At 33.7% G+C, this 12,072-nt stretch overlaps 1 protein-coding gene across 6 annotated transcripts in view; it reads right to left on the reverse strand.

Annotated features, from left to right (window-relative positions):
* The window catches only part of EHBP1 (EH domain binding protein 1), a 564,927-nt gene that overhangs the window by 41,040 nt on the left and 511,815 nt on the right, over positions 1-12,072 (reverse strand). For all 6 annotated transcript variants that reach the window (XM_019942549.3, XM_073791336.1, XM_033838462.2 and 3 more), the window contains 4 exons: positions 9,789-9,913; positions 7,242-7,380; positions 6,956-7,062; positions 4,151-4,274 (listed from right to left, as the gene is read on the reverse strand). In XM_019942549.3, coding sequence (XP_019798108.1) covers positions 4,151-4,274; positions 6,956-7,062; positions 7,242-7,380; positions 9,789-9,913 — 495 coding nt within the window. The remainder of the gene's footprint in view (positions 1-4,150; positions 4,275-6,955; positions 7,063-7,241; positions 7,381-9,788; positions 9,914-12,072) is intronic.

Below are 12,072 nucleotides of genomic sequence, written 5' to 3' on the forward strand. Positions count from 1 at the left end.
CTACAGTAAGAAAGTTTGATAACCATCAAATGAAAACAGATCAGGAATGGAAAAGAAACACCATTCATTATAGTAACACTATTTGCAGCACTTTAGTAAAAGGGCCCATCAACATTTCCATTATAAACTCCATTTTTGCAAGGGTAACAACATTGCTGGTACAGATTCATTAGCCGTATACTTACATACAAAACGTCAGCCTGGAACACATGCATGTTTCTAACTAATAAGCTTTAGTGTCCCCAAAGAAGTAATTGTTACAAACTTCAGGTGCTAGAAATTTAAAAATTCCTCCTCTGCAACAATTACAAAAGAAAAACAAAAACAAAACCCACAAAACATTCAGAACTGATGGAAAAAAGTTCTCTAGTATTTGCATGAGGATATTATAGATCCTAAGACAGGATGGCAGAAGATACTCACGTGCCCTCTCTCTCACACACAGTATTGTTATTTAATATTCAAACTACCACTGATTTAGGATTACTCAGTTTCAGAAGGGACCAGTCATATAAATCTCCACAGCTGAGCTGACTCTGACACAGATGCCTCTCCCCTAAATGAATGTTGGGATCTTTCCAGCCCTTCCCCTGTCATTGCCATTCTCATCCCTGGTACCTCCCCAGGGATCCACTTGCTGCAGGACCCACTGAGGCTCTCTCTTACAATCCTTTGCTACTTTCTTGCTAGAGTCTTCTCCCAACATGCCAGGAGAAATGCCCAGAAGTCTAGGCCACCATCCAGTCCCTACTATCCTCTCTCAAGATGCAAGAGCTTCAGTGTTAAAGGGATTGGTGCTTAAAATCTAGAGCTGCTCAAACCCTGGGAACCTAGGACTCAGGTCTAATGTAACTATTAGTATTATTTTAGTTACATTTTAAATTAATAGATTTTTGTGGGTTTGTCTGGCCTGTGGATGCTTATAACAGTGCTTCTTTTGGAAAATGTATTCTTCAGTTCCACAAATCAACTTCTAAATAAACTTCACACCCATTTAAAATTGAGTACAATTCCTTAATACAAAATAGAGAATTACCATATGACCCAGTAATTCCAATTCTAGGTATATAACCCCCAAAGCTGAAAACAGGGATTCAAAGAGATGCTTTTAGACCATGTTCATAGTAGCCAGAAGGTGTAAACAACCCAAGTGTCCATCAATGGATGAATGACTCCACAAAATGTGGCATACACATACAATGAAATATTACTTAACCACAACAAGGAATAAAGTAGTGGTACATTACAATATGGTTGAACCTTGAGAATATTATAATAAGTGAAAGAAGCCAGATACAAAAGGATAACTATTGTTTGATTTCACTTATATGAAATATCTAGAATAAAACAATTTCAGAGAGACAGAAAGTAGATTAGCGAGTCCTAGGGGACCATGAGAGGAGAAAATGAGGAATTAATGAGTACAGAGTTTCTGTTTAGGGTGATGAAAAACTCTGGAAATAGTGGTGGTGATTGTACAATACTGTGAATGTAGTAAATGCTACTGAATTCTACATTTTAAAACGGTTACTTTTATACATGAATTTCAAATCAATACAATTAAAAATTGCATATAGTCAGTACCTACAAGTATATAAAAATTGAAATAGCTGATAAAGTATGCTTTTGCTATAAAAAAAGACGTAGTGGGAAAAGAGAACTGTCTCAAGAGATAGAAAACCTAAAAACTTGGGTACAAGCCCTAACTCAGCCGTTAGTAATTAGGCCATCTTATATGAGCCATTTTCCCAATCTGAGGCTCAGTTTTATCATGTAAAGAATATGATACTATCTGCTCTGCTTAATTGTAAGGCTGAGATTCAGAAAGTACACAAAAACTCTAAGATACCAGAGAAAAGGTACTAGCTTCTATAATAAATGAAAAGTTGGAAGTATGGGAACCCCAAAAAGGAAAAGGATGAATAAATATATGCTTTTCCTTCCTAACACCTTATCTTTCACTTCAGTTGTTACCCAGGCTTTAGGCAAATCTTGGGAGACCATTATTTGAGCTGGAGGAGGTTCAATACGATCCAGGGGGATACTCGGCATTTATCAAGTTGGGGAACCAAGTCTAGCAGATCCAGTCTAGACTAGATTCTGTCCTGTGTAGTATGGAATATAAAGCCCTGAAGAGATTCTAGAATCAATCTGTAGTCCGTGACTGTCTTTCAGATGATAAATGATCTCTAGTTGGGGCCACTATAAAGCTTCACTGGTAATATGTAGTATGGGGAGGAGAACTTGAGTCTATTTTGGTTAGAACCCTCAATAAATCAGGCCCCAAGTGTGAAAGAAGGAAAGGAAACAGAATTTCTAGCTTTTTCTCTTGTGACACAAGGCTCTTTTATAGTAACATCTAATTTATCCAACACAGAGAGGAAAGGTGCTCTACTTGAAAGAATTTAAAAAAAAAAAAGTCTCCTTAAAATATATAAAGGAAATAATTTAAAAATGTATTACAGAAATTTCACTACCTAGTATTTACATTTTTAATATAGTTAACATAATATTTTCAAAACCCTTCAGAGACCAAAGGAAAAATGCAAGTGTGAAGCCATGTGTTGGTTTATGGCATATCCACACAAAAGTCTATGTATATGAATGAGCATACATGTAACTTGTTAGGGCAATGATAAACATGTTCTAGGTAATCTGGCATAGCAGGTATCATAGGGTATGGTATAATAGGGTTCTGGTGACTTGCATGCTAGCTGAAGGTCAGCCACTTACTGATCTGTGTGGCACTGAGCTTTTCCTGTGCCTCTGTCTCCTCTGTATAACGAGAAGTTTAGGTAATAGTTTTCAAAAAATAAAAAAAAACCTTTTTTTGTTTCGTTTTAAATTTTAACCAGTAGAACATTTTCTTTAAATGAGCTCATCCAAGAAGGCCGCTATTTCATATAAATAAACTCAGAGCTACTCTGTTTGAAGTAAGGTAAGAAACCCAGACGTCTATCTGCTTGCTCCCTTATTGTCCTACCAGCCCCAAGGTGTCTGTGAAGAAGCCCTAAAGTCTCCACAGAACACAGCTTGAAACCAATCCGGCCAGATAAAGCCAAAGGTCTCTTCACATTCTAGTATGTTCTGATTTCACTAAGGTAGGCAATTTTCAAATGTCCCATATAAATGCTTATTTCTGGAGGAGTTCTTTAATTATAAATACATCTTTGGCAAATAGAGAAGAAAAAGTTCAAGAAAGCTTTCCAATCCTAATCTACTACTAATTTACTAATCTACTTTACTAATCTACTTTAACACTGCCATAAAATTAAAGCAATTAATTAGATTAAAGGAACAGATTTTCCACTTACATTTTGACATTTTTTTACTTAATATAGTGTACTTTTAATTTGGCATGAATGATTTGAATTTATTTCCCATTTTTACCCCTTTTGTAGGAGCAGGATTTTAAAGAAACATATATGTATAGACATATATTTTAAAGAAATATATTTCTTTAAAATATACACACATACAGTTTTTTTTTTTTTTTTTTCCAATAGCTTACTGTACACTTAGATCTATTCAATCACTATTGGCAGTCAGCATTAAATGCCAATCTACCCTCTGGTTAGGAGCTAACTTGCTGCTCTAAACCATTTTTACAAACCTTCCTATATACCTTAATCCTTTCAAATGCAACTGTGACACAAAGTATTACAGACTTTTAAAAACCAGTTCTCTTGAAAAAAACTTGTGGAGCATCAGTAACCAGATAGTATTCTCAAATTTCAGTGATCTAGTCCGTGGAGATGTCCCCTATGCATAGTGCTCTGTTTCATGCAGTACATGGCTTTAGCTGGCCAAATCTTTTTTTTTTCCCAATGAATCAGTAGAACAGTGAAGATCTTACTTTTTTTTTAAGCAGTGGCATATCAATGAGGCACAGATGTGTATTCCAACCCTGCATGGATGAGCACACTGTTCAATAGTGCTGGCTCACACGGTATCAGGGCGAGTTATCACTTCCCATGAAGGCACTCTTATCACCAGGGCCCAGAGAGGTGGCTGCAAATCGCAGCCTTTTTATTTTCAAGGCAGTTCTGCTGAACATTCAGGCTTCAAAGATTCACACTTCCAAAACTCTATAAGAGTTTGTGAACGCTCAATTTGCCAAAACTGTTTACAGTGTAATTGGGCACCGTACCTGTGTCCATGAGATAGCGAAGGCGCTTCTCCACCAGCGCGGCACGGGTGTCAATTTGCTTTTGCTCATTCTCTAGTGCTGCCAATTCTCCTACAACATACTGACTGGTGTCTTTGAACCCTTTCTGTTAACGAGAACAAACAGGAAAGAAAAAAAAATCACTTGTAAGTTGCATTTTTCCTTTCTACAAACACTTAGTAAAGCACTTACCTAGAGAACCAAATACGCCCTTAGTATCACTCTTAGTAACTAAAAGCAACGCCCTGTGATTCAAAAAATTTTCATATGTATTACATATATTGCAAAACTTTTGTAAATAGAGAAAATCTTGGCTGTTTAGTATTATATTTATAATTTAACACCCAGATTTGCCAGATTTAAAAAGTTAACACTAAGTAAGAAAAAAATTCTCCTTAGAGTTGAGTCAGAGTGATTAAGCATGGACAAGGATAGAAGATAATTTTCCCTTGGTGACTGTCAAAACAAACACCAATGACATCTTTAATTCAAAAGTGTAATATATAAAAATGGAATTTAACTAAGGAATTGCTTCATAAAGAATCTATCCTGAAAAAAATCAGATTTGTTCTTACAAAAATATAAAATTAAAAAGATACATTTCTTCTTTTCATAGTAACTATACTATTTAAAGTATTTTTAAAAAATGATAAAAGAGAAGTTTCTAATATCTCCAGTTTCCCCTCCAGCTGGCTTCTGTACTTTAACATGTCATTCTGTTGATGTATTACTAATTATTGTAGCTGCGAATTCTAACTTGACAGGTGGTTTCAAACCTTGCTACGCTGGATCTAATGCCACCAGTACACTGATTTGGTTAATCTTCCATTTAACCAAATTTGGATTTCAACTGAAATTTTACTTTTTACAACCAAGCATGTTAAAAAAAATTATCCTTAGAAGTTTTATTTGAAGTAGCAGTTCTATTATAAAGTACCAATATAGGCTTACTTTTTATTTTCCTATTACAAATTGAAATCGTTAGGGGGCAGGGTTATTCATGGTATAGTACCAAACTGATTAATTATAGCTTCCTTTGGAATGCTTGTTTGTCTTGTGGCATTTCTAGGGGTTAGTTTCCTAAGTAGCTGAGAAATACTAAAGAACTGCTTAAGTGATTACTCTCACCACTACCACTACTAATATCAGCACTTACAATATGTATTCAGAGAAATAAATGTGAACAACGTTCTTGTGTCAAATCCCTTCCCTACCTAGAAGCATATTAATCTCTAAGAAGCCATGAGGAATTATCTTTCGTTACTCCTTAAACAAGAAACAAAATCAAGAATTACGTTATTTACGAGGATATTTTGGAATTCTCATAATGAACAAACCTGTCTAACCATATGTATAACTTATTTATCTTTGGAACCAGTAAACTGTACTCACACATGAACTCAATTTAAACCAGCTTATTGTTAAACTGACTATGGTAGTTGACAAACTTAAGCTGAAATATTTTAAAAAATCATGAAACTGATAATGTCTCAGGATAGACTGATAAAATAAGTTACTGTATTTTTAAAAGATTCATACAAAGAGGATATTCTTCCATCTCACTATGAAATAAAAACACTATAACAACAGAATAAATGCTAATGGTAGGTTTAAAATCTGGAATCTGGTGAATGCTTTTTGCATCTACCTGTCAGACAGCAGAGCATTTTCAAAAAGGACTATTCTCATTTCCATCCAGAGGGACAAAACAAACATAGTAAAAGTAACAAAGATATAAGAAAACAGAAGTGATAAGCAACACGTAAACTTCATTGCTTGTACTGATTGGTTCAGTTAAAAATAGTAACAAAGTTTATACTCAGATTTCTTTAGTGTGAGTATATAGTATACTCAAATATTCTGTATCTTATAAATTATACCAAATATTTCATCAGGATATACCACTTAGCTCTTCTATGTATTAAGACGTGCCAGGTTTTAGTAAAACAACTTTAAAACGAGAACTTAAAAATGAGAAGTTTTTACAGCTCTAAAATGTAGTTTGTAACTCTGACTACATTTGCAAGGATTCTAAAATCCATAACAGACAATTTTAAGAGTAAAAACAAAGAAAATATTTACACAAACTGGAGATAATAATAATAAAAAAAAGTAGCACCATTAAAGAGAGCAATGCTTCCAGACAAAAATTCAAGTTAAAACTTGTTCTTCCTGCTTCTGTCCCGCAGCTGTCCATCAAAAGCAGCTTTCTCCCTGCGGTCTATCAAATATTTCCCTCACAAATCAATTTTACACATGATCAGCCCATACCCCTACTGAGCTGAACCTCCCCGTTAATTAAGTGAAGAAATTACCATATATATTATATTAATGCAAACATCATTCAGCTAGTAATTCACGGCTGATCTGGATAATGGAAAGGTTGAACACCCATTAACCCAAGCCAACAAAATGGGTTGGCTGAGAAATTCTAGCAGGTCTCATGTGACTTTTCCCTCTAACTGCAGCTCTGCGGTATCTGCTATTGTAATAATTAAAATCCTCCCAGTAGATCAATACTGGAATCTCTTTATGGGAAGTGCCCTGATGGAAATGTCTCAAGGAAGCTGGGGCTGTGGAACTCTGAAAAATTCATTTTTTTTTATCTGACAATTATCACCACACTGCAGACTAATTCAACAGTGCACCCCTCTCACTCTGCTTTGAATGCACTGGAGATTGACATCTTAAAAAACCTAACATCTCATTTTAACAAATAAAGGCACTATTTCCACATACAGTTTGGAATTATCAGCAATCATGAAACCACACAAAAAATTAATATACATTAAGCACTTCATCTTCTGATGGCTTCCTCTGAGTTTCAGTTATTGCTGCCTTCTCCTCATTTCCTTTCTTTGTATCTTCCTGTATTGATCTCTGCCTTTTCATCTCTTAAAAAAAGGGAAAGACATGTAAAATTATTATAAAGCTTGATATTTGTGTATTGAAATGTGGATTTACATTATCAGCTTCTATATATATATATATATATATATATATATATATATATATATATATATAAATATTGTTAAATCATAAGATGGGAAAACATGTAAAAAAGTGTTCCTACCTGGTCTATTCTCAACATATTGACTGAAAGACTGAAGTTGAGTTTTTCTTACTGTAGAATCCTTGCTAAACACAACAGGATTTCTAAATCGTTCTGTTGCTTTTTGTAATCGCTCAGTCCGGAGATCTTCTGTGCCATTCTAAAAGTGAAACAAATGTGGTAAGAGAGTCCTGATCTTATAAATGTGAAATTACACATTAGTAAAACAAGTTTTACTGATTTAAGATAATGCCAACTTAGAAACGTTTTGAAAGAAAAAAGGACTATAAAGAGATGTTCTAAATAGCTCAACGGCAAGGTCTGTTGCCTGTAACTGAAACCTTTGGGAGACATGGTTTAAATGGAGGATCATTCTTGATAACTGTGATTCATTAGATACTGCGAACTCCCATGTCTTCTTCTGATATGTATCATTTAAAAGCCACATTGCCTCTGTCTACCACCGCCCCACCACCCCAGCCCCACTATTCTGCCCCATCTGTTTGTACAGTCCCACAGACTTGTATGACAAGAAGAACTAGTTTCTAATTTTATGCCCATTGAGATAAACCACTAATGCTGGATGAAGGCTAAAAGGTAGGATTATAACACTACCCCACTGAACTGCATTTCATCAGCTATAACTTTCCAAAGCCAGATTTGTAAGTAAGCCCTTTACAGCTAAGGAAACTACAATTATCTTTTCCAGAGCTTCCTATGTTAATACTGGTAACAAATTCAAATGGTTCTATCAACAAGAAATATCCCAGAAGACTGAACCACTGCAGTGTGTGGAAGCCGCAGATACCGTGGTGCTGTGTACCAAACAAATATTTCATTTTATACCTAATCTTTATTATTTTTATTAAGTGTTTTGAAAGTAAATAGGGAAAGGCTAAGATGCATGACTAATAGCTAAGCCTGCTGAATGCTGAAACTGGTTATCAAAAGCTACCAAGACTTTGCCCTTCCTCTGCATTGAGACAATCAGTAATGAGGGAGTCCTCCAATGGCCTATTCTCTAGCCTCAAGGAGGCCTGGGATACAGAATCCTCAAGGGAAGGTAACAGTTTATCCTTTTCCACAAACACAGAATGCCTCATTTATAAACGTGTAAACTGCATTTTATTAAAAAAATAAAACCCTAAATCAATGCTGAAAGCTTCAAGAGAACAGATGGACTCTATATGTTCTTTATAAGCACCATTTAAAAAATCTGAACTAAAAAGATCCATACAAAGACAAGCTGTTTAAAGCACACATTTTGTTGGAATAAGTTTGAAAATAACTACATTTAAGAGCTTTTTGGAAAGCAAAAACAACTGCATCTATTTAGATAATTAAACCTTGAGAACGAAAATACCTCTGTCTTATTTTTTTAAGTTATATATTTATTATTAGTATCATGCTATTAATATGCTAGCTATGTAGCTAGGATAGAAACAATTAGGGCTTTTATTTATTTGTTTGTTTGTTTAAGAAAAGTGTGTATTCTACTGTTACCATAATAACTGCCCAATAGTCTAAAACTCAAGTCTTTACCAAAATAAACAAACACGGCTAAATTTTTTGAGGGCTGGCAACATGCTAAAATATCAGTGCGATTAGCCAGCAAATCCCATCTTAAGAAACCTTTTTATGACTAGGGACTTCTGCCACTTTACAAATGTATTCCTCTAAACCCACTAATTCAGTTAGCCTTTTCAATCCATTGTATTATTCTTAGTCCAGCTTCATTCTGCATTAAATCCAGTGCAGAAAGCTAAATTGAACGCAAAAAATCAGACCTGATCCAGGCTTCCTTTTGTTCAAAGACAGTGACCAAAAGTCCTCTGGTGCTGCCACACACTTTCATCACCAATTTATAGAAACCAACAGTATAAGGGAAAAGCAATGAAAGTCATTGTTTTGGGACTTCAAAGCATCTCTGTGTCAGGGGAAGGAAATCCTTTCAGTCAGCAGGGCAGTCCCCATAGTCCGCAGGTGGGTGAAAAAGTTATACAAGACTAGAAATGCCCTAAAGCTAGAGAAATATTAATGATACAGTGCAAGGAAAAGGGGGGATGGCTTGAGTGGGGATAATATAAATACTACAAATCATCGTCATTATCATCATCATCTTATAATGTTGCATTTTGGCTAAAATCTTACACAAGGTAAGATTTATATTGGCACAAAGCACATGCAAGTATCTTAAAAATTTATATTCAATCACATACCATCTTCAGGAATTAATTTATCTTAACAGGTCAAAGGCTGAAGATGATAGAATATGCTAGAATTCTCTTAGCAATATTCTCGTTAGCAAAATACAAATGCATACAGAAGTCAAGAATAGTTTTTACTTTTACTGACATATCAACTTAAAGTAGTAGTTTATCTGAAAAACAGTATCTGAATACTGATTACCATACTGGTATTTAATTTATTGGCTATTTAATAAAAATTTGTATATCTTAATCTTAATGTGAAGAATTTGGTAAGAAACTGACTTTAGGATTATGAAGTGCCAGTGGAAATTAGAATACACAGATACTAAGTCAAATATTTTAAACAAGTAAGATTTACCTTAATGTCTTGCTCTGAACTTTCAGTTATAGCTTTGTGAGCAGCGCTGGAAGGTGAATTTGCCACCTGTGGCTGAGTGTCTAGGAGTTTCTTCAGCTTCAAGTCCACCAACTTAGTGTTTTGTTCTGTTAAATATGCAAATACTATGAATAACTGTATGAGATGCATTTAGATGTGTAGGCTATCAATTTAAAGGACTTCATAAAAATATTACTATATTAAAAAAGAGAACTCTTTATATATATATGTATGTATGTATACATAAACTATACTGCATACCATATAACTATAATATAACTAAGTAGTCTTTAGGGATATTGACTATATTCCCTTTTTAAAAATTGAGACATAATTGATATGTAACCTTGTGTAAGTTGAAGATGTACAATGTGTTGATTTGATACATTTATATATTGCAATATGATTACCACCATAGCATTAGTTAACACTTCTATCATGTCACAAAATTATCATTTCTTTTTTGTGGTGGGAATAAATAAAATCTAGTCTCTTAGCATATATTCCGGGGTGTGTGTGTATGTGTGTGTGTGTGTGTGTGTGTGTATGATATACATGCATGTATATGTACTTTTCCCCAAAATCAGTTCCCTTAAAGAATATAGTCAACATGCCTAAAGACTATTTAGTTATTCTATAGTTAATAGCAGCTATGCTTACCTGAAAACTTAAGCCCATATTTGATGTACATATTTATATTAGCAACTGTATAGGTTGTACCTAATAAAACAAGGTATTACAAAGTAGGTATTTAAAAGAGGTAACACATTTGATTAAAAATTATATTACTTTATTGTTTTAATTCTTCTAGTATATTAAATTTAGACATATAATGCCATATTAAGTTCTTAAGATGATCTTAGACAGTCATGTATACACTGTTAGAATCCAGTGTTCCAATGTTTATGGGTATACATATATACCCAGCATTGAAACAGGGTATATGTTTACAAATACCTTCTAATTAGAGGGCAGAAGTACAATAAAGATTATCACATTTTGGAATGTGTGAAATATGGATAGAAATTTAAAATAAATACAAAATAGCTATAACTTTAAAAATAAACAATTTCAAATTATTTTTAGCAAGTAAATTAATCTTTATTTAATAAAATAGCTCAGAAGAGAATGGAAACAAATAATTCTATTTAAACATTCACTCAAAGCAACTCTTTAATAAAATGATTATAAAAGACACGCCAACCATTTGATGAATGATATTTTTCATAAAGATTAATAAGTTTTCTAATTATAAGACTCTTAATAAATGCTATTATCATTACTTTCATGCAAATTGGTCAGTTTATATTGCCAGGCTTCTCTTTTAAACAATATCTGATGAACTATGGTCAAATCAAGATAAAGATTAAACAACTTATTATTAAAAAATTATGACTTTTATATACATATTAAAAAAAGAATTTTGAGGAAAATAAAGCCAGGATAAAAAACCATAATGTATGCTACATGCTTCCAGATTCCAGTTTGCATTCCTATTTCTTACTGCCATGAAATAAACCATAGTCTGAATTGGAAAGTCTGTCCTATGCACTCGCCAACACTTATTGGCATGCTGGAGAGTTGTAAACAATATATTACTTAACTCCAAAAACAGGAGGACTGAGATGTGTTTTCTTTTTAGGTATACAAAAAGTAGGAAGAGTGTTTTTAAGAAGGACAAGAATCAAGCCTAATGTTAGGCCTAATATTAACCAACCTTTAAATACATTAAAATACCCCACAAAGTTGCTATAACTAAAACTAGAAAATTCTCTTTACCTTACCCAAGAAAGGGCTAATTTCTCCTGCCTTCTTAATCTACTGTTAAATCAGGAAATATGTACCACTTATTGTCACTGATTTTATACTTCCATGAATCAAATGTTAAGGCTTTAATTCTGTACTTCTGGATGCCCTCCGTGGTAAAGAGATGATACTGGTTTCTACTAAAGACTTTGATGGTGGTTGTGGTGAGAGGGTGGGTAAGCAACAACAAAAATTTTTTTCAAAAAGAAAAATCAAACTTATCCAAGTTCTAAAGTATTTTAAATAGAAATAAGTAAAACGCAGTTTTAATTTGGGGTTAATTTTTTTTTAAGTTTCCTTAAATATCAGCATTCTCCTGGACTTGTACAATTATAAATATACTGACCTGTATCTAGTAAAAGTATTATTTAATACTAGACCATGAAGGAGCTACTGACAAAAGACACAGATTTTTTTGGGTGCTGTCTATAGTTAGGAAGACCATGTTTGATTGTTTCTT

Source organism: Tursiops truncatus, chromosome 14 (genome assembly GCF_011762595.2).
Source record: "Tursiops truncatus isolate mTurTru1 chromosome 14, mTurTru1.mat.Y, whole genome shotgun sequence".
NCBI lineage: Eukaryota > Metazoa > Chordata > Mammalia > Artiodactyla > Delphinidae > Tursiops > Tursiops truncatus.